This window comes from Bos mutus, chromosome 6 (assembly GCF_027580195.1).
Source record: "Bos mutus isolate GX-2022 chromosome 6, NWIPB_WYAK_1.1, whole genome shotgun sequence".
In the NCBI taxonomy this organism is placed as follows: domain Eukaryota; kingdom Metazoa; phylum Chordata; class Mammalia; order Artiodactyla; family Bovidae; genus Bos; species Bos mutus.
In genome coordinates, this window is record NC_091622.1 from 44,909,244 (window position 1) to 44,936,527 (window position 27,284).

Genomic DNA, 27,284 nt, shown 5'->3' on the forward strand with positions numbered 1-27,284 from the left:
AATCTTAGGCTCAGTCTTGGTCTTCTCCATACCTTTTTCTTATTCTTACAGTTCCCTAAAAGGATGGAAAATGTTGCAGGCTCTGTGGGCTGTATTAGTTCTCCAGCACTTGGGTGCATTGGTAGGGTCTGTATCCGTGTCCTTGCAACTAAGTGGACACATGCCTTTATCTGCCACATACGTGGCAGGAGTTAACTGCTTTTTAGAGCTCTGAATTTTTGCTTCCTGTATTGTAAGCAGATGCAGTGTAGCAGTAACACTAAATATAATGGGGATTTGACTGTTTTACAGATTGTTGGTACTTGTCTTGCGTTATGTCTGTCAAGTGATTTGAAATCATTGTCAGTGGTCACAGAAGTTTCTGCCAGTGGTGCTTCAGAAGTTTCGTATTTTCAGGTGAGTATTTGAACCAGCAGAGAGTAAATATATATTTTTAAAGGTTTGATTTTTATTATCCATATCACTGGATTCTAATGGTCATTAAAACAAAAAATTGACTTGGAGCTTCTAAATCTTAGAGTGTTACTGGTGAATACCTTATTATTCCAATTGCTAAGCATAATTTTCATCAAAACAGTGTTTCGATGGTCTGTTAATGACCAATATTAACTTGTTGCTGTACCAGTTCATGTTTGTAACAAGTGTTTTCTTGGGATTTTGACCATAATAATAATAAAAGCTAATATTTATTAATTATTTAATGTGTACCCAGTACTGAGTAATTCAGTATAATTTTATGTGAATCCTCACAGTAACCTAATAGATAGGTACTGTTATTATCCCCATTTTGTAGTTGAGTAAATGGCACGCAGAGGAACTGTAACTTGCTTGGTAAGGACTTGAAGGTGATGCTGGGTAGTCTGGCTCCAGAGCCGGGGCTCTTGACTAACACATCACCTCTTGTGTGAGATGCCTACTGAAAGCCGGGGAAAACCTTTTCATTGTGTGCTGTTTGTGTCATAGACTGTGGAAACTGGGCTCCTACAGAGTATTTAGATGGTAGCTTTGCCTTCAAGAAAATCTTCCCGAAAATTTCATCTCAAATAACCGAGCCACTTAATCTAAGTATGTGTGAACTCTTAAACAAAAGTAGGACGAAAAGATGCAGGATGTGACGCAAATGAGGCCTTAGAGTTTCATTGTGTTCACAACAGCAGAGAGCTCTTGACTTCCTGCTGTTTGCTGGAACAGTTGTTCATGGTTGCTCTTCATCTTAAGGGTCTGTGAAAATACGATTTCCTGAATTGTGTTTGGTGCTATAGTAAAACAATTCACTCTTTATGTGGAAATTGTAAGAGATGATTTTAATAACAACTTTATTGTGGTAATTCATGTACCTCTGTAATAGATAACTTGTATTTATTAGTAGCTATAATTCCTTAAAAATTTTTTAGATATTTGTGATCATTTTAAAAGTCTCTCATAATAGTGGTATAAATTAGATTATTACATTTATTCTAAGTAGAGAGTACTGCTAACTTAGAGGGGGTTATCTGTACATAGTTAGATGCTACAGATGAGAGAATCCTAAAATTATATTCTGTTATTTTTTAATTTGTTATACTGAAAAGGAGCAAAATTCTGAGGTAGTCTTTCTGATACATAGTTATACCTTGACTCTTCCTTAAAAGTAGTAAATATATCTGTTTGTGACTCACTTTAGTATTTTGATTTGACAGCTTGAAACCAACCTATTGTACTCTTTCTTACCTGAAGTAACTCGAATGGCCAGAAAGTTTACTCACATTTCAGCTCTTTTACAGGTATTTATTTATAGCTTGTTTTATGTGACTGTTTACTATAAGTTTCTAACGTTGTATAAATAAAAAACTTGAAAAGCTTACTTTTTAAAGCCAACTATACATGGCAGAGGTGTCTAGTCTGATAGATAAGCTTATAATGTCCACTGAAACAAGAAAAAGAAATTTAATTGAAAATCTATTCCAACCCATCTCTATATCTCCAAAAGAAAAGAAAAAAGTAGTTTAAATCTTTTTAAACATTCTCATAAATAAGATACTTTGTAATTTTAAAAGTTTCTTTGCAAATCAAATATTATGGAAAATAGTCATTCTAACAGCTTTTGAATATAATAAATACCCCCAATTAGCAGGTGATTAGTGTTTTAGTTAGTTGACTGTTTGGGCCAGGCCCAGCTGAAGGTTCTGTTGTTCTGGGCTAGGTTCAGCTATTCAGGCTGGTCTTGGTCGTACAGCAGTGGTCAGCTGGCTGGTCCAAGTATCTCTTAGCCATGATGGCTTTATCTGAACTCCACACTCCCCATTTCCCAACAGGCTAGATCAGGCTTGTTGGGTAAGTGGTGTCGACAGCGGGAGTGTCAGGAGTGTTAAGTGGAAGCTTGCAAAGCCTTCTGGAGCCTTGGACTCAGTGACATTCGTGCTACTTGTCACACTGAGACACACGGCCAGCCCAAATCTACAGACTAGAGAGACTGACTATACACCCGGATAGAGGAGCTACAAAGCGCTGTGACCTTCTTTCTTCAGTCTGCCACAGTCACTAGTGTACTTCGTGTCAAAGATTTCTGGAGATCAGTATCTTTTTAAAAGGATACTGTTTGAAGATTGAATAGTTGACCAATCAGCATTTTAACAGTTAATGTACATAAAACACATCGTATATGTAAAAAGTTGAAAAATATCTATTTTACCAGATAAAAACTTAATTTGAGAATGTTTGGTAGTTAAATAAAAACTTAATTTGAGAATGTTTGATAGTTAAATGATTATCAAGTGTGAGCCATGGTCTCTTCTTTCTCAGGCTTAACTGAGTTAAAAGTGGTTTACAGTAAATCCTGGATTTCTTTGAGACAATTGGCAGTAAGAAGCATGTATTATTTAGTTAGCATATTGACTTAAATATTTTTTGCTACTTTAATACTTTTTCTTTTTGCTAATAGTATATAAATTTGTCACTGACGTGTATGTGTGAAGCCTGGGAAGAAATACTGATGCAGATGGATTCTCGTCTTACCAAGTTTGTGCAGGTGATGTAACTGGAGTTTCCCATGGAAGGTGTTTAGAGTGTATGATGTCCTTACTCAGTTCATGAGGGACATGAGAAAAATCGGTCTGATTTGTTCAAGGCTCAGATCATGATTTCTTTGAGATGGCTTGATCTAACCTCAGACTCTTGTCTCAGAGAGAGATAATGCCAGTCCTTCCCATTGGAAAAACTTAGGTGGGGACAGGATTGTGAAGTGGAGCTAATAGGATGTGGCGATTAAGGACAGTTAGAAGAGCTGACTGGCTGTTTCCTCATAACTGCTATTCAGATAATCAATTTAAATATGGATTTGAGAGAAGGTTAAAGGTAAGAAAGGGAGTCATGTTCCTGTGATTTTGAATAAATAATGCTTATTTAAAAACACTTATCATGAGTTTATCCATCTTTCTCTAGGAAAAGAACACAACCACATCAGTGCAAGATGAATTCATGGACTTGTTGTTGTGGGGGAAAGCAAGGTAATAAACTTACATTAGATACTCTTGCTTTACCTTCTCTTTTTAAAGTAATTTATTTCAAAAGCAGTTCATTGTAAAAAAAAATAGAAAATTCTGATGCACAAAAAGCAAAGAATAGTATGTATCTTTCTAGGCTTTTTTATTCACGTATTTATTTTCTATGTAAATAATCATTTTACGTGTATGTACCATGTGTACATATATCTGTACTTTTTAAATGTATAAAAAAATTAAAAATTTTTATGTAGCTAAATCACTCTTTTCCTTTATTGTATTTACTTCAGCATTATTCTTAAAAAGATCTTTCCCATATTAAGCAGTCAAAGATCTTTATTTTCATCCAGAGATTTTTTTGGTGGTTTATGATTTTATTCCATTTACATGTTCCAGATATGATTTATTTGGTTGTATGTTGTGAAAGACATAACAACTTATTTTTTTCTAAGTGTCTAGATAATTGCCCAGTATAACTTAATGAGTAGTACATCTTCTCCTTACTGACGTGAATTACCATTTTAGTGTATAGCACATTTCTCGTGTCTATTTCAGTCTTTTGTGGACTTTAATATTTCCTGTTTTTGTCTGTTTCTCTGAGTACAACAAAGTCTTAATTTTTGTTGGGCTATTTCTTTTTATTTGTTTAAAATCTTTGTTTAAATTTGTACTTTGAAATTAAATGTTTTAAGTGATGCATTCAGATTTTAAATAGAGAAGACTAAAAATACTTTCTTTTTCATTCTAGTGCTGAACTTCAGACCCTCTTAATGAACCAGTTAACAGTAAAGGTGTGGTTATCTTTGTATTTTACTGGCTATGAACATAGTCTTAATTTTTTTAGAATGGCATATAGTATCTTGTATGCTAAATGTCATATTTTTTTCTCTTAATCAGGGCTTAAAGAAGCTTGGCCAGTCTATAGAGTCGTCATATTCCAGTATACAAAAACTGGTTATAAGTCACTTACAGAGGTATGAAGATGACGTAGAATCTTTTGGTGTTGCATCCACACGTACTTAGCGTTGGTTTCTTTCTTAGCCTTCTTTTCATCATCTGGCATTCTCTGTTTGAGTGTCTTCTAGATGAAATTTTTGCCTTAGCATTTGAGGGAAATCTTTGAGGGGAATCTTAGAGTGCCCAAGATTTAAAGAATTGATAATAGTGACTGCTCTGTGAAATAACTTTCCAACATCTTTCCACCACCCTAGGCCCTATCTGGGCTTTTTTCTCACCCAGACAACCATGAGTTATGTCTTGAATAGGGCATATACCCTTTTTTGAGCAGTGAAATTAAGTTTGTTTGTATATCATTTTATATGTTATGTAAAAGCATGTTATATATTTTTGCATTTAAGTCCTTGGCAAGGTGTTGGTTGTGATTATCCTCATTTTCATAAGAAGAAACTGAAGTTCAGAAAGGGCATATGGCTGCCCCAGAGTTATTACGTGTCAGAGCCAAGACTGTTCTAGATCCTCAAGTCTCATGCCATTTCTAAACACTGCCACCTCAGTGAGGCGGCTTGCAGGTTGATGTTCAGTGTTTGACTTAGATTTTGATAGATTTCTTTTGCTGAGACCCCTGGTCCTACCCCTCTTTGAGCTGAGGGGTAGGGCTGTCTGTAGGGCTGTCGGCCTGGTCTCCAGTCCACACTGTGTCCCTCAGATGTGTTCTCCACAGTGGATCTGATCATGTTACTCTTATTAAAACTTCCAGTGCCTTCCCATTTCTTAGCACCCATGTCCTTGGTGGCCTTCTCAAACTTGGCATTTTTGTCTCCTACCTGGGGCTTTTGTACGTCTCTTGTGCTTTTTGGAACACTCCCGCTGTGTTCTTCACTTATATTTTCCAGCTCTCAGCTCAGATGTTCAGGGAATCCTTCTCTAATTCCCAGACTAGTTCAGGTTCTTCTCTTTCACCTATACCTGGTGTGTTTTCCTCTAAGGCATTTATGTAGTTGAAATGGTCTGATTATGAAATTATGAAACTGTCTGATTATGTGGTTATGACTCTCTCCCCCATTAGACTATCAGTGTTATAAGGACCCTTTCGTTTTGTTTACCATGAAGTCCCCATAGTGCCTGACCTGAAGTTGGGGCTTAATAAATATTTGCTCAGTGTTAAATACATAGCTGTTCGGTGAACAAGATGACCATATGACTATCTTAACAGTGCCAGGACCAACTGTGGGACATAATTTGATCTTATAAAGTTTAATCATGTGGCCAATTCATCTCACTAGTCATGACAACCAAATGATTCTGCTATAGTTTTTTGAAATAATTTTGAGAGCTAATAGTCTCTCATAGAAAGAAAATTAAAGTTACTTTCAGTTTTTATTTCTGAAAACTTAGAAATATTCAAGCAAGATGGTAGGTGCCTGCCACCATGATGACGGTGATGATACTAATTTATTTCTGCTCTGTTTTTGATAGTGGCTCAGAGTCTTTATTATACCATTTGAGTGAACTGAAAGGAATGGCTTCATGGAAGCAAAAATATGAACCTCTTGGACTAGACGCTGCAGGAATTGAAGGTGGTAATTTTATTTCTCAATAGAATGCTTTAAACTCACTTTACTTATTGGACAAATGATATTATTTATTTACTTCTTTTCAGATGCTATTACTGCAGTAGGTTCTTTCATTCTCAAGGCAAATGAACTTCTTCAGTAAGTATTGGGGATACTTGAATATTGAAATCATTGACTTGAGAATATTTCACTTTTTGTAATTGAGAACCTAGCAAATTGTTGTGATTTTCTTAAAATGAGATTTTAAGTTCTTATGAAAATTGCATGTTTATAGGATTAAAACAAACCAATAGCACAGTGATTGTAAAAATTCGCATGGTATTTTCCTATCTCACCCATCCTCACCTCAGGTCCTCTCTTCAGAGGGAATCCTTTAAACTCTTATAACTGTTTCTGGTTTTAGTTCTCTAGGTTACTTCCATATTTCTAAATTGTATGACTGTACTGCATTTCTTTTATTTATCAGTTTTTTGAAATTGTTCCTTTGTTTCTGTTTGTTTTTCCTAGACTCTCTTTGCTTTCTTTTTTCCTTGCACTGTCTCTCTTTACCACATTTTTAGGTTTTCTCCCTGTCTCAAGGGTAGCATCACATCCCTGGAATTCCCCTCTGTCCCTGGTGCCTCCTCTGTTAGCCTCCCACCTCACAACACCCGCAGCACCACCACCCTGCACCAATCTGTCCGTTGGTTCCGGCTCTTGTGCCAGCTACCACCCAGGCGTTTTCTTCATTGCTTTCATGGGTTAGGTCCTTACTTTCAGGATCTCCTCTGTTTCTTGGTTCATTTAATCACTTTGTGGAAAATGTCCTCCAATAACTTAGAAAACAGATGTGTAAGGGTAAGCCTTCTGTGTCCTTTTGTGTCTTTTCTCCTCCTGCCACACTTAATTGACGGTTTTGACTGGGTATGGATTATGAAGGGAGATTTATTTTCTCCGAGAGCTTTGAAAACATTGCTCTGTTGTGTTCTGACCTGTTTGTTGCTGATGGCAGGTCTGGTGCTTCTAATTCTCATTCCTTTGTATGCTGTTTTTTTTTTCTTATCTTGAAAACTTTATTCTTCATCCTTGATACATTGAAATTTCACAGTAGTATTTTAAATGTGGGCCTTTCTATATATTGTACTGATAATAAAAAAAACGCTATTTTTAAGCTGAATTCTGTTGTATTACTATTTTGATAATTTCCTCTTCTCCCCCACTTTCTAAAACTAGATTTTTGTTCTAGAAATCTAGTTGGTCATATTAGACTTCGTGGATTGACCCTCTATGTCTTTTATTTTTACTCACATTTTTTAAATAGCTTTGTCTTTACTGTTTCTTATGAAGTTTTCTTGACTTGATTATCCAGCCCTATCATTCATCATATACATTTATTGTGCGTTTTTAACTATGTTTTAAACACTATTCTAGATGAGAGTATAGTAGTGAACAAAACTGATAAAAATCTTACCTTCATAGGTACTGTATTCTAATGTGATGAGACAGATAATAAAGAAATGGATAATTAAATTCTATAGCAGGTCAGATAGTGGTTTGTAGTGGTGGGAAAACCCATGTAGGGAAGGAGGATCTAGGGTGTGCTGGGGTTAGAGGTGCAGTTTTTTGGTCGGGGGGGCCTTGAGGGTGGAAGGAGTGAGCCTTGCTGATACTTGGGGCAAAGGGGACAGCAGGTATAAAGGCCTTGAGTTTGGAGCATGCCTGGCATACTTGAGGGGAACCTCCAGGAGCCACTAAGTGAACGTAACAAGAGTGTGAGCGATAGGATGAGTTGAAAGAGGTCATGGAGGATGGGCCAAGTCGTGTAGAGCCTGTAGGCCGCTGTAAGGACTTTGGCTTTTATGCTGGACATAATAAAGAATAACATCATAAGCTCTTACAGGCAGTCGGGGAACAGGATATGACCTAGGATCTTTTTGATCCCTCTTTTTATTTACTTAGTGTTGAGAATAGATTATATGAGGGCGAGGACAGAAGCCAAGAGAGAAATGGTGGTCAGAATCTGAAATGGTCAGAACTTGAATATATTTTGAAAGTAGAAATAAGTGGGTAAGATACAGTGAAAGACGGGAGAACTAGTAGGGTAAGTCTTGGTGGTACGACTGTTGGGATGCTGGCAAGAAGTCACTGGAAAGAAAGCTGGTGGCTGTGGTTGAGTAGGATGCTTGAAATTGAGATTTAGAAGGCTCAGGTTGGTAAAGAGGGTCTAGGGTGTGAACTTTGGAATAAGAGCCCAGGTGGAATGGAGAGTGAGGTCATTGGCCCGAGCCATGCTGCTGCATGTTTTATTATGGCAGTCCTGTCTTTTAATTACTAAGTGTTTTCTTATTTGTTTACTCATTTTTCAAAGCAGTGCTCTTGCTCTGTAGATATGACATTTCATGGCTCTCTGAGGACATTAATTAGATTTTTTAAAAGTCTTTGCTGCTTCCTGAATTATCTCCTGTTTATATGTCACTTTGCTGTTTGTTTTGGTCTCTTGTTGCAAGCTTTCTTCAAAAACCTGATGCCCGATTGTTTACTCATATTTATTCCTGAGGCAGTTTAAAGTTGCTTGGAGTTACTGGGTGCAGGGTGGACCAAAGCCAGCACGAGTGCCAGGGCATGCAGGCCTGTGCTGTGCCCTCTGTTTCGGTTTGTCCTCCTTTGCCCAGCCCCAGACGTCATCTTGTGTCTTCTGTTGAACTTGATGTTTCTAAGGATTGAGTGTCCCCGGGGTTCTGCTGGCTGGATGACTCTGTGCTGCTCCCTCTCTGAAGTGCCTCACATGTGGCCCCTGCTGGTGACCTTCACCAGTCCCCAGTCTTCTGTCTGCTTTTGAGATTTCTGAAACTTAAAAAAGCTTTTTTTTCTATCATCTCTTTGTATGTGAGTTTATAACATGTACACCCCTCCCCACTGTCGTTTTAATGGATTTTAGAATATAGATGTGTGTGCTCAAAGAACGGAGCAGGAGGGAAATGACATTTCTTTTCCTGAATGTTGAATTATTTTTTGGTTCTGCATATTTGCAGAGAGTAAACATAAAATACTAAGTTTTCTCTGATCATGTTTTAATATGAATGAAAGGTTGTTGATTGAACTTCTTGCTCCTTGGAGATAAGTGAAATATAGCATTATTTTAGATTATAATGGAGAAACTGAGACAGTGAGAATTTTAACATTAGCCTATAACAGATCAGTGATTGCCTGGGGTTGGGGTGAACTGAGAAAGACAGGAATCTTTTTTTTCCCCCATTTTTGCTGCAGGAGAATTTTGATCGTGGTGCTTGGTAATGCAAGAGATGTCACAGTTTTTTACGTCAGGTGTTGTACTGTGTACAGAAAGGTTAATGATACTGACCTACTTCTCCAGTAGTATTATGAGACTTAATGCTTAGAAGGGACTTTGAGATTTAGGGGTAAAAAGGGCACATATTATTTGCTTAGAGTAATTATCTTACAGATGTGAGCTTAAAGAGCTTTTAAAAAAATGATATCCATTTCTATATTCAGAAACAGTTTCATCAAAGTGTAGATGACTTCCACTTATAACACTTAATCTTCAGGGCACATTTATGTAAAGCCCAAGGAAATTCGATTTTTGAGATATGTTACTGTAAGGATAAAAATATCAACTTCCATAAGTAATGTCTTATTGATATCAGAGGTAATGGTAGTGACATAGTATACATTTATAATAATGATTTTCTGTTATGGTTGATATTTTTTCTTCTTACTGATCAGTGATTTTTTTTAAAAAACTGAGAAAAGTGCTGAAAACTGTTTTTGTTTTTTTTTTTTTAATTTCTTTTGGTTCCAAAGTTAGAAAAGGATTTCATACTTTACTGAATGCTTGGAGAGACTATTACAGTTTGTGGTAAGGCTGTTATAACCAGTTAGAATCTGAGTTATTTGGTTTATTTTTGAAAAGAATCAGGATTTGCTCTTTTGAGATTTTATTTTTAGCTATGTGTTTGATTTGTTAAATCTGTTCTAAAGCTTTAAATGTCATCCAGATAGGCTATACTAGAACAGTAAGGATTATTATATTCCATAGTAATTGAACAATGATATATGAACCTCATGTAATAATTTCATTTCTGATTTACTTTTATCTTTTAGAGTTATAGATAGCAGTATGAAAAACTTCAAAGCATTTTTTCGGTGGCTGTATGTGGGTAAGTTAATTGAATGAAGCATTCTTGTATTTTTAACACTTTTGAAGAAAAAATGTGGGAATATAAATTTGGAATATTCAATTACACTAGTAAAATTTTAAATACTTGTCAATGTAGAAAGAATAGTTTAAATGACCCCACTTATACACTTCACTCAGTTTAAGCAGTTTTCAACACATGGCCAATTGTATTTCTTCTTTATACCCTCCCATTCCCGCCCCCACAGATACAACTTCTAACATTGATTGTCTCTATCACTTACTGATAATTGACCTTTTTTTTTACTCTGTAATGTCTCTTAAGGTTCAAATAACATTTTTTAATCTCTACTTTGTATTAGGCACTGTTAAGTGTTAGATTTGGAGTGGAAAGGGGGAGAGAAAATAAGACAAAGCCTCTGCCTTGAATAGTTGAACTCCTGTTTTATACTTTGATCTTCTGTCTGTAGATCTGTGCCGTTCATTATGGTAGCCACTAGTCAATTATGGCTGTTTAAATTAGTTGAAATTATAATTACATATGCAATTCCTTAGTCATGCTAGCCGCATTTGAAGTGCTCAGGAGCTGCTTGTAGTTAGTGGCTGCCACGTTGGCCAGCACAGAACTAGAACATTGCCGTTATCACTTCTACTGGACAATGATGCCCTAGCTAAATAGATTGCAGGTGCACAGAGTCGGACACGACTGAGCGACTTCACTTTGACTTTTCACTTTCATGCATTGGAGAAGGAAATGGCAGCCCACTCCAGCCTTCTTGCCTGGAGAGTCCCAGGGACGGGGGAGTCTCGTGGGCTGCTGTCTATGGGTTCGCACAGAGTCGAACATGACTGAAGCGACTTAGCAGCAGCAGCAGCAGCAGTCCTTTCTTTGTGTCTCCGCATCTCTTTGCATTTGTATGTAATTAACAAATAGTTACTGACATGATATTAAATGTTTTAATGTTCATCCTACAGAGTGTGCGTATCTTATGTATGTAGTCCATTTGTACTGCTATTTTTGTGACCTCTCTTAATGTCTTTGAAATAATTTAGCATCCATTTCCTTCCAACACATGGAAAATTTAGTTGTAAATAGAATTTATTCCATAGTTCTTAAAATTCTAAAGAGTAAAATAGAAAGTAAATTACCTGTACTGTGCTAATATCCTTTTAAACAAATGCCCAAATCTTTTTTTAATTGATGTTTTTAAAACGTGACTTTTCATATTTGTTAGCCTAATATAATTGCTTTTAATAAAAAAATGAATGCAGTCAGTGGATGTTGACATTTAAAATTCTTGGATTTTTCTCAAAACCATACCAACACTAGCCAGAATGGGGAGCCAGAGTGTTTATCAGGCCAGCCTGTTTAATATCAGAGTTAATTAGAATAAATTGCAATGTTCAAATTAAATGAAACCTTAGAAGTGACTTTCTATTAGAGAAATAGTAGCTTGGTTTTACTTATAATTACTGGAGTAATTAGGCAGTTTATATTCTTATTGCATGTCCTAACTGTAATAAGAAGCTGCATTAGAAGATAAATGAATTACCACTCAGTCCTTATCATTAGAACAAAGCACACTAAATTGATCCCTGGGTCGGGAAGAGCCCCTGGAGAAGGACATGAAAACCCATTCTGGTTTTCTTGCCTGGGGAATCTCCCGGACAGAGGAGCCTGGCGGTCTACAGTCCATGGGGTTGCAAAAGAGTTGGACAGGACTTAGTACTAACAACAACAAAACAAACTGGATTGGAGAACTGGAGACCTAGCTGTAACTGGATGCTGCCACTAGTTAGCGCTCTAACCCTGGTTTGCTTTTTTGTAAAATGCAGTCTCCATGAAGGCAGGGATTTATTTATACTGCTTTGTTCCCAGTACCTGTATTACGCTCAGTAAGTAATTTTTGAATGGATAAATGAATGAATGGAACTAGATTATGGCTGGTTTTTTTTTCAGATGAATTAGAAGTCTGAATTAATTAAGAACAGTTTCTTAAAATAATCCCTATTTGCAGAATCATGTCTAACATGCTTTTTCCTGGCCAAACATTAGAAGCATATTCAAACACTATGCAAAGCACATGCAATATATTTCTTCACTTAGGTGGATGTATTATGTATAGAAAATACAGTATTGATGAACACGCCCCATGAAAGGACAAAAAGGGTCAACCACAAATATTAAAGAAGGTATATAAATACATATATACACATATATAAGTGTGTGTATACACACATAAATCTTAGTGCAAGCATCTTCATGTGGCAGAAAAGCCCAAGGGGAAGAAACACATCTGTTTGGCATTCTAAGCCTTTTGGAGGAAAGAAAGAATTGCCTGCACATTTTAAGAAAAGAAACATGACTAAGTCAGGAGGGATTCCTGCACACGCAGTCTTTGCTAAAGGCAGCAGTTTGGTTTGTTTGTCTGGAGTGGTAATGGGTTGTATTGAAGGAGAAAAGGAAAAATGGTTTAAGATGGCTATATCAACCGTTTTGAGCCTAAGAATATAAATCAAATTCTTCACTCTGTAGTTCTTAGAAGAAAAATAAGTTTTCCTTGGTGACAAGAAGCTGTTGAAAATAGAAAATGTAGTCCAGTGAAATACATTTAGACTTGAAATGCGTCTATAATTAAAATTATGTTTGGAGTTTCCCTTTAAAGATAGTTTTTTAAACTTTATATTTTCAGCAATGTTGAGAATGACAGAAGACCATGTACTTCCTGAACTGAACAAGGTAGTATATAATAGTATTTTTCCTATATGTGTTAATATTGCCCTGGTTGAGCTCAGCTGTGCTGGTCATCTTAGTAGTCTTATGCAGTTATTGTTAAGAGATGTTAGGCTGTAGGCACAAGAGAGATTCCTAGTAAGCCCTTTTTTTAAATATGCATGTTTGATATTTTTTATCTCACAGTATACTTTTATTATGGCTAAGCTTACCATTTTCATGTTTGTATAAGATTTTATAGTCTGTATAACATAAGGTATTTGGATTGCTTATTTTAACTTCCTAAAATCTTAAATGCATTTTTATTTTCCTTGAAAGTCTAGTATTTAGATATTAGTACCTATGTTCATGTCTGGTGAGTACCAGTTTTTTCTGACTGTAATAAGGATTGCTACTGTGACAAGTAGCAATGGAATCTCCTTCTCAGAATATCTTACAGAATAGGGCAGAATTCCCTTTTGGTTCCTGCAGCTCACTCATTCTCACCCCTCCCCAAAGTGTGATTCAGATAGATTAGGTGGTTTTCAGTTCAGTTCAGTTGAGTTCAGTCACTCAGTCCTGTCCGACTCTTTGCGACCCCATGAATCGCAGCACACCAGGCCTCCCTGTCCATCACCAACTCCCAGAGTTCACTCAAACTCACATCCATTGAGTCGGTGCTGCCATCCAGCCATCTCATCCTCTGTCGTCCCCTTCTCCTCCTGCCCCCAATCCCTCCCAGCATCAGAGTCTTTTCCAATGAGTCAACTCTTCGCATGATGTGGCCAAAGTACTGGAGTTTCAGCTTTAGCATCATTCCTTCCAAAGAAATCCCAGGGCTGATCTCCTTCAGAATAGACTGGTTGGATCTCCTTGCAGTTCAAGGGACTCTCAAGAGTCTTCTCCAACACCACAGTTCAAAAGCATCAATTCTTCGGCACTCAGCTTTCTTCACAGTCCAACTCTCACATCCATACAGGACCACAGGAAAAACCATAGCCTTGACTAGACGGACCTTTGTTGGCAAAGTAATGTCTCTGCTTTTGAATATGGTCTCTAGGTTGGTCATAACTTTCCTTCCAAGGAGTAAGCGTCTTTTAATTTCATGGCTGCAGTCACCATCTGTAGTGATTTTGGAGCCCCCAAAAATAAAGTCAGCCACTGTTTCCACTGTTTCCCCATCTATTTGCCATGAAGTGATGGGACCAGATGCCATGATCTTAGTTTTCTGAATGTTGAGTTTTAAGCCATCAAGAGGCTCTTTAGTTCCTCTTCCCTTTGTGTCATAAGGGTGGTGTCATCTGCATATCTGAGGTTATTGATATTTCTCCCAGCAATCTTAATTCCAGCTTGTGCTTCTTCCAGCCCAGCATTTCTTATGATGTACTCTGCATATAAGTTAAATAAGCAGGGTGACAATATACAGCCTTGATGTACTCCTTTTCCTATTTGGAACCAGTCTGTTGTTCCATGTTCAGTTCTGACTGTTGCTTCCTGACCTGCATATAGGTTTATGCATTAGGCATAACATAATAAATAGCCTTAGACCATGAAGAGATCTCTAGCTGTTGGAGTTGCTGATTGGAAAAGTGGGTTTAAAATACTTAATACATGCTTGTCACATTAATTGTTATATAATTTTTTTTAAGAAGCTTTTCTTTATCTTGATTTGTTTTCTTTATGTTCCTTTTGGATTTGATAGATGACTCAGAAAGATATCACATTTGTTGCTGAATTTCTTACTGAACATTTCAATGAGGTAGGAAATTGGCATTTCTATAGTGCTTTTTCAACAATAATTACAATAAATCTGGACAATGGTAAGAAGTAATCAAATTTAATCCAGTTTAAGCGACCTTATAGCAATTATGTATGCTTTTTCAACTACTGAACTAATTAATGGCAGTACTTATTTATTAAATGTAAAGCATATAAATTGAACTTTGTTTTTGTGTCTTACCATCCACAGAAGAAAAGAGTAACTGCTACTAACAGCTTTCTTAAAAAATAGAGTTTTTGGTTAAAATGTAAGATGATTTTTTTCTTTAATTAAACTTTATTTATTCTTTCTAGGCTCCAGATCTTTATAATCGAAAAGGAAAATACTTTAACGTTGAAAAAGTTGGTCAGGTATGGGCTCTGGATTGAATGTAGTTACTAATTTTTTAAAAATTAATTTTAAAACATTAGCAGTGTTAGTCTTTATTATACAAAACTTTCTGAAAGTAGCATAATGCCAAATTATATAGTAGCCCTCTCCTTTTACTAAAATCACCAAAGAGTAGCTTTAAACTTTTGGGGGGTCTTCGAACCCTTTATATTAAAGTTATTGAAAACTCCCAGAGAGCTTTTATGTGGGTTGTGTCTATGAATAGCATATATTGTTAGATATTAAAAAGTAAACAGAAAAAAGAATTATTTCTTAATTCACTTAAAAAGAACAAACCCTCTTTTCATTACATGTTAAAATGGAAAATAACTATTTAACAAAACAAAATTATGTGAAGAGTGACATTGTTTTATATGTTTGCAAATCTCCTTGATGTATGGCTTAAGAGAAGGCAGCTGCATTTATTCTGTTGTGATATGTTGTTTGATCAGAAAGCCTGGTTTTACACAGGTGTATAGTTGGAAAGGCAGAAATATTTTAATAGCTTTTTAGAAAATTGTGAATATTCTTTGATACTACACCAAATTCTGACAAACAGTAGTATCTTAGGTTAGTTCTAGCGTGGAATCTACATTGCAACAGTAGACTTTCCATATTATGATTCATTAAAATTTATTCATCTGCTTTTCACTTTGGAAGGATCTTGTTACCCTGTGGTTGATTTTGTAATATCATGTATTGATCTTTGGGAAAATACTGATTCACTGAATTACAGAGATCTTCCGTAGGCTGAAACCTTTCTTCATACAGTATCCAAAAGTCAGATTTTGTTAATATCATTACCAATCTCATCAGACAATCTTTAACTGCTATGAGGCTGTCAAGCACATAGTAGCAGATATGGGTTTTCCAAATTTTTAATTTTTGCTTGAACGTTTAAATTTTATCACTGACAACAAATACTGTCAGTCATTTTGCTTAAAGTGACAGGATCCCTTTCTTTAGTTTCAAGAAAATATCTGCCACATACCCAAGAACAAATAATCAGAGTTTGCCTGCCAGTCATTCTTTTGAGTAAAAATGGAATTGCAGGAGCAACAAAGATGTGCCTAGCTTGACTCAAGTGCATTTGCATAAATGCTTTTCCTCATGGTAACTGTCATGCTTTGGTATGCAGCGAAAGTGCTTTATTCATACTCAATTCTGTCTCTCAGAATATTAAAAAGATTTTGTTGAGATTTAATAAAATTAATAATTTTAATAGCCTTATCAGAGATTAGTGAAACTGTATGTGGCAAAAAGGAATCCAGTGACTACTAGCATGGTTTGATTCTTGGTGGCAGTGCCAGCAGTTGTCCCCACCTGTGCTTTTGACCACCAGGGCAGATGTCATTATAGTGGAAAAGCAAATAATAGCTTTATACCATTATAGAAATAGTAATGACCTCATGGATCTTGGAAAGCATCTTGAAGACTCTCCGAGTGATGTGGACCACACTTTGAGAATTACTGCCATGGAGTAGATTGACAGTTGACAAACAGTTGAAAATTAATTTATAAACTTGAATATCTTAAGTTTAAAATATGTAAGGTTAAAAGTTCTATTTTCTATGAAAATAGAACATGATACTTAAACTCAATTTATGATTTCTATGTCTATTGCATTCTAATCTTTTAGTAGTCTGCACTTTGTTCAGTAGCTTGGCATTTAGTAAATTTTGGTCATCTCACAGAATAATGTGGTTTCAGAGGACTTGACAGTAAAAATAACTTGAGTAGAATAGTGTTAAATATAAGCAATTTTAGAGCCTAATTCTTTGGTTTACAAAGCTGAAATGTCTAATTCTCTATTTCTAGTACTTGAAAGATGAAGATGATGATCTTGTGTCACCCCCTAACACAGAGGGAAACCAGTGGTATGACTTTCTTCAGAACAGCAGCCACCTTAAAGGTATTTCATGAACCAAGCAGATTTGGGCCATGTTCATATTTATTTGAGACCAGTACCTCAGCAAGTATACTTGCTGAATACTTATTTAAGTTCTTTGATTTATCTTTTTGTGTCCATTTTATTTGATTAGAGAAACAGGAAAATAATAACAGGGTATGATATTACCATGTTCAAAAACACAGTATGTTAACTGTGATGTAGTAAGATTGCTTATTTTAAGTATTGTCTGTTATAAAAAATAGGATATTGGGAAGAAAACTATAGAGCCTATCAGAGAAGTCTGTTTAAGTCAGTTCCAATTTATTAGCTTTTAAAAGCATATGATGCTTTTAACTCCTATAATGATGCATCACTGTATTCTCCTGAGGTGGCTTTTTTTTTTTTTTAACTTGTTATGCCTTTTATTCTCTGGACTGTTGATACGGTAAAATTTTATTAAGCCAACATTATTGGGGATGCAACACAAAATAGCAACCATTATGTATCAAAACTTCTCCATTTTAGATGAAAAGATGTTTAAAGCATCTATTTCTTGGCTTTCTCAAAGAGTGATTTAACCAAGATTTAGCTGTTTCTTAGATCCTTGGGGTAATAGCCACCTGCTGCTGCTGAGTCGCTTCAGTCGTGTTTGACTCTGTGCGACCCCATAGACGGCTCCCCCTTCCCTGGGATTCTCCAGGCAGGAACACTGGAGTGGGTTGCCATTTCCTTCTCCAGTGCATGAAAGTGAAAAGTGAAAGTGAAGTTGCTCAGTCGTGTCCAACTCTTCGCGACCCCATGGACTGCAGCCCACCAGGCTTCTCCGTCCATGGGATTGTCCAGGCAAGAGTACTGGAGTGGGTTGCCATTGCCTTCTCCCTGCTAACTTGAGAGCCTGTGTTTTTAACTGCAGTCAGTAATGATCTCTGCTTCTTTCTGTTTGCTGTTTATCTGAATGAGGAGTGAGTGGGAGAAGTAGAGAAATCTCAGGCATAGAACTTTGCTTGTTCCTCTCTTGATTTAACCCTAGAAGTCCACATTCTTTTTCGGAGCAGAACATGTTTTATATTGCTTGAGAGTCTTCAAGATCACTAGAGAGATGTATTAACATAAGTTAGTATTGAATGGAGGGATAATAAAAGTACAGCTGACTCAGCTCATTTATTGTATTGAATCGGGATGCCCACGGAGTAAGGAACGATGCCTGGGGAGGCTGATAGCAGTGTGCGAGCAGTGATGGCACCAGGACCCTGTCACTGTTGGGCTCGTATCCATCATGAGGACTTTGGAAAAAACTAGTCCTACCCTTTTTTCTCCCCACATCTTCTGTAGCTGAATAGAAAGGCCTAACCTTAGTTACAGGCCTCATATTTAACTTCAAATTAATTCCATCTCTTAAGATGTTAGAATGTGACTTCAGACCAGCTCATTAATTTCCCAGTTTCTTAGTAGAGTATGAAGTAGTACAAATTGTCACTACATATCTTTTAAGAAACCCTTGATGAAACTTCTTCCTAGAACTTTGCAAAAATCAAGTGCCGAATACTCAGTGTACATACCTTCGCAGGGGAGGTGAGAGAGTTGGTGTCACGTGTGGGTGAGAGTGGGTGTGCTGGAGGCAGGGCTGCCCGGGCTGGGGACCTGCCCTGCCACTCGCTGGTGTGTGGCTGCGGGCACATTGCCTGACCTCTCTGTGCCCCAGTGTTCTCTTCAGTAAAGCGAGGTGATCACAGTGCCTCCCTCAAAAGCGGTTGTGAAGATTCAAAAAGTTAATCTAAGTGGAGCACTTAGGATAGTGCCTGCCACATAGCACGCAAGCAGTCAGTGTGCATTTGAAGTGTTTTTACTCAAAACACTTCTGACTCCAAAGTGAGAGGATTCTTTTCCTCCTGAGATCGTCTCTGATACGTATCCCACACTTCCATTATGACACTAACTCTGCAGAGTTAGCTCAGACTCCAGGGTTCAGGGCTTAGTCCCACAAGACTGCCCCCACTTCAGAGTTCTGTCACCAGGACTGGGTTCCCAGGTTACCCACATTTCTGTTCCACTTCACTACAAATTTGAGGGTTCCCATAATTCAAATTTAATAATTTGCTAAAATGGCTCACAAAACTAAGAAACACTTGACTTACATTTACCAGTTTATTATAAAGAATGCAATTCTGGAATAGCCAAGTAGAGTTGCACATGGGGTGAGGGATGGAGTGGGGGATGTGGAGTTTCCATCCCCTCTCCAGAGGCACACCCTTCCCAGCCCCTTAATGCAGGCATCAACCCAGAGGCCCTAGCTCTGTCATCTAGGGGTTTTGTGGAGTTTTCATTATGTAGGTGTAGTTAACTTACTGGCCATTGGTGACACTTCATATTTTCCCTCCATTGTCCTTAGGATCCCACACTGTATTGAGTTGTGTCTTCTTAGTCTTCTCCAATCTACGATAGCTCCTCAAGTCTTTCCTTATCTTTTTATGACCTGATTTGATGAGCACTAGTCAGGTTTTTCTTGGGGGGGTGCACAGCACTTCCCTGGTAGCTTATATGGTAAAGAATCTGCCTGCAATGTAAGAGACTTGGGTTCGATCCCAGGGTCAGGAAGATCCCCTGGAGAAGGGAATGGCAACCCACTCCAGTATTCTCGCCTGGAGAATCTCATGGGCAGAGGAGCCTCTTGGGCTATAGTCCATGCAGTTGCAACTAAGCAACTAACACACACAGTCATTTGCTTTGTAGAATGTCTCTCAGTTTGGGTTGTTGATGTTTTCTCATTGTTAGAGGGACTCAATGCCAGCTTCTCTTTTCTGCCTGGTTGGGGGATGGGGCTGAAAGTTCCAGGCTTCTAATCAGGGCTTGGTCTTTATGGTGACCAACCTGCATCCTGAAGCTACCTAGGGGCTCTTTAAAACAGAGGATGCTCCTATCATCATTATCACTCAGGAAATTCCAAAGGTTTTAGAGTTCTGTCCCAGGAACTGGCAACAGAGGCCAAGTATCTTTCTGTGATACCACAGCATCTGTCACCTGTTGGGAGCTTAAGATGTTAACATGATTAAAAACTCCTTTATCCAGCATAGCTGGGGCAGGAGGTGCTATGAGGGAGGCCAGTAGAGCACAGTGGAAGAGGATGGGCTTGGGAGTGGGACCCGGGCTTGATTCAGAGGTCTCACTTCTTGGTCAGTCTCACACTGGGTGATTGCCTAAACCTCCTAGGGTTCATTTTTTTAAAGAAAATTAGTAAAATAAACAGTATGATACTTATTTTATACAGCTGTTGTAAACAATAGAAATAACAGATATAAAAAGAATCTAACATACTTGGTGTCAGTAGTTGACAAATTATATATTACTTTCTACTGATAAAAGTACCCTTTTCAGAAATGAAGAGCTTATTTTCATGGCACCAATTTCTTGTCTCCTCTTTTTGTTTTCACCATCATACTCTTCCAAAATAATACTGGGTTGCTATTGTTACACCGTTGTGGCAAAGAAGAGGGAAGAGTGAACTTATTTCATTGTATGTCTTCTGGTTCTCAAGTCATCCTTTTCTTCTTATAGCCACCGGAAGCATATTGTTGGATTTTGGTGGGAAAAATAAAAGAATAGTAAACTGCCCGGACTCAGCTTGTAGTAAGTGTGGTGGTTTTCAGTGGGCTGGCCGCCAAGGATGTTGCAGAGCAGGAGGCCTTGGTCGTTTTTAGTGAGTTTGTGTGAAGGTACAGGAGAGTGGCCAGGGAGAATTCCACCATCAGATACGCTGTGAGGGCTGACTCTAACAGTAGGTTAGTTTTGCCTAACTATCTGGTTTGTTATAGCTTTTTTTTTGTTTTTGTTTTTGTTTGAAACCAGAAAGTCCTTTGCTGTTTCCTTATTATCCTCGAAAATCATTGCATTTTGTGAAAAGGCGGATGGAGAACGTTATTGATCAGTGCTTGCAAAAGCCAGCAGTAAGTTTGAAAGAAATGCATGTTTTTGTATAGGAGCAAGAATATCTACAATATGTGGCTCATTTATGTAAATGATCATAATTATTAAGATGAACCATATGAAAATGCTGATACTTGCGGGGAGCCGGTGAGGCATTCCACTCATGACAAAGGTCATGAGGAAGGAGGCTCGGCATACGCAAAGGTGGGATCGAGCCTCAGGAGTCCCCCCGGATATTCTCGAGCATTTTCCCCCAAAAAACCAGAGTCTGCCTACTTTATTGCATATGCAAAGGCGGGATCGAGCCTCAGATACTCAACTGTTTTTGACTAACAGAAGTGTCAGTTTCATATGATTCACCCTAATATTTCCTCTTACTGTTGGTTTCTTACATAAATTAAAAAATAAATACATGGTTATTGAATATTTTGGCATCTTTAGTATTTTATTGATCCCCAGAACAAACTTATTGTAAATGATCTTAGTTACAGAGCTGATCTGTCTGTTAACTGCTGAAGGATGGATGATTGATGCTGTGAAACTTAAAAGAGATGGTTTTTCACCTGCCATCACTTATCTCCAAGGTCCTTTGGCACTCAGAGTTTTCTCTCTTCTTTACTGTCGTGACTGTCATTAAAATTTCTTGCATGAAGGTTTGGTGACATAGATGAATTTTCACTAGACTTAAACAGTGATGATCAGTCACTTTCTGTGGAGTATTTATTTCTGTATGTGTACATGCTTTAATTATATTTTTAAATCTTATTTAGGATGTAATTGGAAAATCAATGAATCAAGCAGTATGTATTCCATTATATAAAGATAGTAGAAGGTAATTCTGTTTACTTTTTGGGTGGTATAATTCAACAGCCAATTAAAATTTTTCTTACCTTTCTTTTCTTTTGTTTTAGTGAGGACTCCACACGTAGACTATTCAAATTCCCTTTTCTGTAAGTGTGTGTTTCTTCCCTGTCTTCTGTGAACAATGCAGTGTTGTTGTATAAATTGATAGCTAAATGTCATGTTTTGACATTAACTTTTTTCTTTAGGTGGAATAATAAAACCTCAAATCTACATTATCTTCTTTTTACTATTTTAGAAGATTCACTTTACAAAATGTGCATCTTAAGAAGACATACTGATATTTCCCAGTGAGTATTAATCTGAAGTTTGAATCAAGGAGATAAGATTCTAATATTTTTAATAATAAAACATACTGCTTCCCTCCCCTCCATTTCAGCTTTTAGTTAAGCTACTTTGACTTTAGACTTGCTAACTTAACTCTTCTAATTCTTAGTTTTCACATTATTAAGGTGGTAATTCCAAATTAGGAAGCTGTGTAATCCCTTTTAATTTTAGATTATTTAATTTTGTACTGGTATATAGCTACTACATATAGGATTTCTTTAGGCTTAGGGAAAGTATAACAGCAAAACAGTTGGTATTATATCTCGTGAACTTGTGGAACTTCAGAATTGTATTTGGGCTTCCCTGTAGAAAGGATTTTTCCCTCAGGTTTAGTGTTCAGTTCAGTCTCTCAGTCGTGTCCAACACTTAGTGACCCCATGGCTTGCAGCATGCCAGCTTGCCTTTCATTTGAGAATGCAAATAAAAGTTTTGAAAGATAAATCATATTCAGAATGTCACTAGGATCTTAAATGGTTTTAAATCTAAACCAAAGGAAACTTTTTGAAACCAAGATGTAGCCCAAGAGAAATAATTTGGGTCTGTGGCCATACCACCCTAAACTCACCCGATCTCGTCTGATCTCAGAAGCTAAGCAGGGTCGGGCCTGGTTAGTACTTGGATAGGAGAAATAACTTGGTTGTCCAAATATCCTCATTTTGTAAGGTATCTTGCTGCTTTGGTGACTGTGAGATTTTAAACCAAGTTGTAATTTTGATGTTAAGTTTGTCAGGGATTTGCATTAGTTATCAGTATTCTAGAGTGAGTGTTATAGTATTTTGGTCTGGGGTTTGGTGATTATGTAAATGTAATGACAGTCATTTTTTTTTCAAGCATATATAGATTATTGCCTATCCAAGTTGTTCTACAAAGTCTCTCCCCACCCCTCTTCTTTCTTCAAGATCTGTAAGTAATGGACTAATTGCTGTTAAATTTGGGAGCTTCACGTATGCCACAACTGAAAAAGTGAGAAGAAGGTAAATCTTGAACCTTGTCTGGATGAGCTGTTTATATAGTAAATACAAATATAGGAATATGGTTAGAATCAGTTACAGTGATGATATTCTTAGGCCTTTGTCACATGCAACATAGGGTGGCTGGGTTGGTTATGTGTTTTATACTCAGAGGGTGATTTGACATACAGTTGAAAAGAACCTTACTGGCCTGCAGGAATTTCGTAGTATGGTTTCCTACAGTTAATACTTCTGAAGTCTCTGTCCCCTAAGAAAGTAATGGGATTGCAGGGGGCAGATGGCTAAAGGTCTTCTTATGACCAACAGAGATGTGGGGTGGTGGTGTCCTTCTTACAGCTCTGGGGCTTTCTTAGGTTAAGTGTAACAATACCGATATCATCTGGAGGCTTTGCAAGAGAAGGAGCTGACACTAATCCTAAACTTACCTTTTTCTTACTGTTTTCCATACATAAAGGAAGTACTTTGAAGTTGTATCTTTTCATATGTAAATCTTATTTTTACTTTTCATTCTAGTTAACTTTGATTACTCAATATGTTTATATGGTGTCATTCATAGAATTTCCAGAGGCTTAAGTCCTGACCATTGATGTCAAGAATTTTCTGGCACTGTGAACCAACCTCACAGATTTTTCTTTTTCCATGATTACCTGTTTTCAGGGCCTAGTTATATTTGTGAATAATCAGTACCATAGGTAATTGTGACTTTAGCATAAACTAATGATATATTTTAAATGTTACTGCATAGAATGTCAACTTGACATTTTCATTGTCAGTTTTTGGTTTGGTACCAGTATAATGCTATATATATAGTATTTTCTCGGTCATGATAACTTTGATATAACGGAACTTACTTAATTCTAGCACCTACAGTTGTTTAGATGCCCAGTTTTATGATGATGAAACAGTCACGGTAGTCCTTAAAGACACTGTAGGACGGGAAGGAAGAGATAGACTCTTGGTGCAGCTGCCACTGTCTTCAGTGTACAACAGTGAAGACTCTGCAGAATATCAATTCACTGGGACTTACTCTATAAGGTAACTCATATTAGTAAGGTTGTCTTTCTGATAGAACAGTTAAATGTTCTTTTTTTAAAATATATATTATACATTATAGTTCTTTAGGTATGATAAAGTCAACTGAGCAGAAGTACTTCTATTTTCTTAATTGAAAAAATACTGGCTTCAACAGCTCTCTTGTCCTTTTGCTTTGTTAGTAAATCAAGGATTTTTGCTGGAACAAGGTGGGGGATTATTTTGTGTGGAGAACAGCACTTCTGTTTTCAAGGATGACATTAGCCCTAGTTTGTAGTAGAATTATTTTATATTTGTCTTTAGTATTTTCCTTTCAGAATTAGGACCTTAATAGCCACAGAAGGGGTTCAAGGTCACTTCCAAGAGCTACCTTTAGATTGAGATTTAAGTAAGCAGATCTCTAATTTATTAATAAAATGAGTTCATTTGCTTACCTTAAAAGTGAATCAAAAACCTTATTTTCTAAGGTTTCTGCTTTAATAAGATAATTTGGTCCATTTGGAAGTGCAGTGTTTTCATAGAATATAGTATCACAGCTTTTTTATACAATAGCTGGGAGAATTATGTTGGAAATGGGAATGTTGGTAGGAATCAAACCCTGATGCCATCCCTAGTAAACGAGGAGAAGAGCCTCGTTTCACTCCTAGGTCGGCTTTCTTCCCTCTCTAGGCTAGATGAGCAGCGTCATGCCATTCCCACCCGCACCATGCACTTTGAGAAGCACTGGAGACTACTGGAAAGTATGAAAGCACAGTATGTTGCTGGGAATGGTTTTCGAAAGGTGTCCTGTGTGGTAAGTGTTTACAAACTGTTACTAAGAGTAACATCAGTGGCAGGATCTGTAAGGGCCTCTCAGTGCAAACATTCTGTGATGTAAAGCTTTTATTGATTATGAACATGTAGTGGTCTTAGCTATTTAGGTCTCTTGTTCTAAGAAAGCTTACTAAGTAATTATTAACTGTTTTAGATTTTATTAATCTTGAAATTGTCACTGTATATGTGGAGTACAGAATGAAACCTGAGTTGAGTGATTTTGTTGTAAGTTGATGGGAAAATAATTTTCCTATGAAACTACTCTTCAGATTTCTGATTTTTAATATATAATATATTAAGCCATTTAAATTTTCTTTATTTGGCCTTTTCTTTAGTTAAGCTCAAATCTCCGTCATGTGAGAGTATTTGAAATGGACATAGATGATGAATGGGAGCTTGATGAGTCTTCGGATGAAGAGGAGGAGGCTGGTAACAAGCCTGTAAAAATAAAGGAAGAGGTGTTGTCTGAGTCGGAAGCAGAGACCCAGCAAGCTGGTGCTGCTGCTTCAGCTCCAGAGATGGTTATTAAAGTAGAAAAAGTAGACCCCGAGCTAGACTCATGATCTGGCTTGCCTTTATTTTATATGTTCTCATGTCAGGAAGGACATAGATGATGATCGAAGATGTGTTGGACCGCTTAATTTTCTTTACAAAATAAACAGTAAATTTTCCTTGAGTTTTTTATTCTGCTCCTTCTCTTAATGGTATAACCACTGTGAGAGGCTTTCTCCTTTTACCGAGATTTCTTTTTAATACTGGGTGCAGCTGCTGCTAAGTCACTTCAGTCGTATCCGACTCTGTGCGATCCCATAGACGGCAGCCCACTAGGCTCCCCCGTCCCTGGGATTCTCCAGGCAAGAACACTGGAGTGGGCTGCCATTTCCTTCTCCAATGCATGAAAGTGAAAAAATAAAGTGAAGTCGCTCAGTCGTATCCGACTCTTAGCGACCCCATGGACTGCAGCCTACCAGGCTCCTCCGTCCATGGGATTTTCCAGGCAAGAGTACTGGAGTGGGGTGCCAACTAGTGTTAAAGAAAATATAAATTGAATGTGAAGAAGTTTAGTCTTTTCTGTCAAAAGGTAGTATCAGGAATCATCCCTGTATCAGGAAGAAGTTCCTTTAGTCATTCATCACTGGAAGTTTTGATGCATTTAGTACTTTTAAAGTGCAGGCAACATTTATTTGTATTTTTCTGTCTTCCCTTTCTAGTTCATTTTAGAGCTACAGAATGCTTTCAAAATTACGTTTGTTTTAATTAATTTTTTATTGAAGGATAATTGCTTTACAGAATTTTGCTATTTTCTGTCGAATCTCAACATGAATCAGCCATAGGTATACATATATCCCCTCCCTTTTGAACCTCCCTCCCATCTCCCTTCCCATCCCACCCCTCTAGGTTGATACAGAGCCCCTGTTTGAGTTTCCTGAGCCATATAGCAAATTCCCCTTGGCTATCTATTTTACATATGGTAATGTAAGTTTCCATGTTACCCTTTCCATACATCTCACCCTCTCCTCCCCTCTCCCCATGTCAATAAGTCTGTTCTCTATGTCTGTTTCTCCATTGTTGCCCTGTAAATAAATTCTGCAGTACCATTTTTCTAGGTTCCATATATATGTGTCAGAATATGATATTTATCTTTCTCTTTCTGACTTACTTCACTCTGTATGATAGGATCTAGGTTCATCCACTGCCAGGGTCCAGCCCCCGTGGATCCAGGGAATTCAAAGCAGGGACGGCATCGGCGAGGATCAGGAAACAACTGCTTAATTAAACATTAATTAAGGATATAAAGAGTGGTTAAATAAGGATAGCTCAGTGAGGAAATTCAGTGGAGAAAAGAGGCTGAATAACTTGGTTTACGTGGAAAGCTAATAAAATTCCAAAATAAGGAATTTGCGTCACCTACGTAGGCCGCAGGCATCCTCCTGTTCTCCCAAAGGAGAGGAGACACTAAGGCCTCCCCGGTCAGATTTTAGAAGCCCAGGCAAAATTAGTAGGCTTGACGAGCCTTCCCGCCCCAGATGGGAATTCAGCTGGAAGGTGAGAGAAAGAACGACATGGGGAGACCAAGTTTCGGTGAACAAGGCCCACACTTTATTTTCCAAAGTAGTTTTTATACCTTAAGTTGTGCATAGAGGATAATGGGCGAAGGGGCAGAGTCATGCAGGGACAGCAGTCCTTGATCCTAATCGAAGCCAGGCTTTCAAACTTATCATATGCAAAAGTTTAGGTGATTTACATCATCTTCTGGCCAGAAGGCCTGTTAACATTTTAAGATCCTTTCTTCAGAAAACTTATTTTTCTCTAAAGGTGATTATTCTAAAGTCAGGTGCCACCCTCCAAAAGCATTAGATAAAGTTGCATTCCTATAGGGCAAAGGTGTGGTGGGCTATAACAAGAAAAGAATTAACTCAAGGGTCCAAGGTTACAAACATAATCAATACACTGCCAG

General features: G+C 37.4%; 1 protein-coding gene across 1 annotated transcript in view; it reads left to right on the top strand.

Moving 5' to 3' along the window:
• Nucleotides 1–25,502, top strand: part of ANAPC4 (anaphase promoting complex subunit 4) — a 33,265-nt gene extending 7,763 nt beyond the window's left edge. Inside the window, exons 8-28 of the mRNA XM_005897087.2 lie at nt 292–396; nt 1,680–1,763; nt 2,921–3,007; nt 3,421–3,485; nt 4,228–4,270; nt 4,377–4,453; nt 5,916–6,016; nt 6,100–6,151; nt 10,115–10,170; nt 12,842–12,888; nt 14,564–14,620; nt 14,935–14,991; nt 16,829–16,922; nt 20,745–20,842; nt 21,593–21,654; nt 21,734–21,772; nt 21,872–21,973; nt 22,910–22,984; nt 23,843–24,016; nt 24,683–24,806; nt 25,162–25,502. Coding sequence (XP_005897149.1) covers nt 292–396; nt 1,680–1,763; nt 2,921–3,007; nt 3,421–3,485; nt 4,228–4,270; nt 4,377–4,453; nt 5,916–6,016; nt 6,100–6,151; nt 10,115–10,170; nt 12,842–12,888; nt 14,564–14,620; nt 14,935–14,991; nt 16,829–16,922; nt 20,745–20,842; nt 21,593–21,654; nt 21,734–21,772; nt 21,872–21,973; nt 22,910–22,984; nt 23,843–24,016; nt 24,683–24,806; nt 25,162–25,389 — 1,827 coding nt within the window. The 3' untranslated portion in view covers nt 25,390–25,502. The remainder of the gene's footprint in view (nt 1–291; nt 397–1,679; nt 1,764–2,920; nt 3,008–3,420; nt 3,486–4,227; nt 4,271–4,376; nt 4,454–5,915; nt 6,017–6,099; nt 6,152–10,114; nt 10,171–12,841; nt 12,889–14,563; nt 14,621–14,934; nt 14,992–16,828; nt 16,923–20,744; nt 20,843–21,592; nt 21,655–21,733; nt 21,773–21,871; nt 21,974–22,909; nt 22,985–23,842; nt 24,017–24,682; nt 24,807–25,161) is intronic.
• The last annotated feature ends 1,782 nt before the right edge of the window (nt 25,503–27,284 follow it).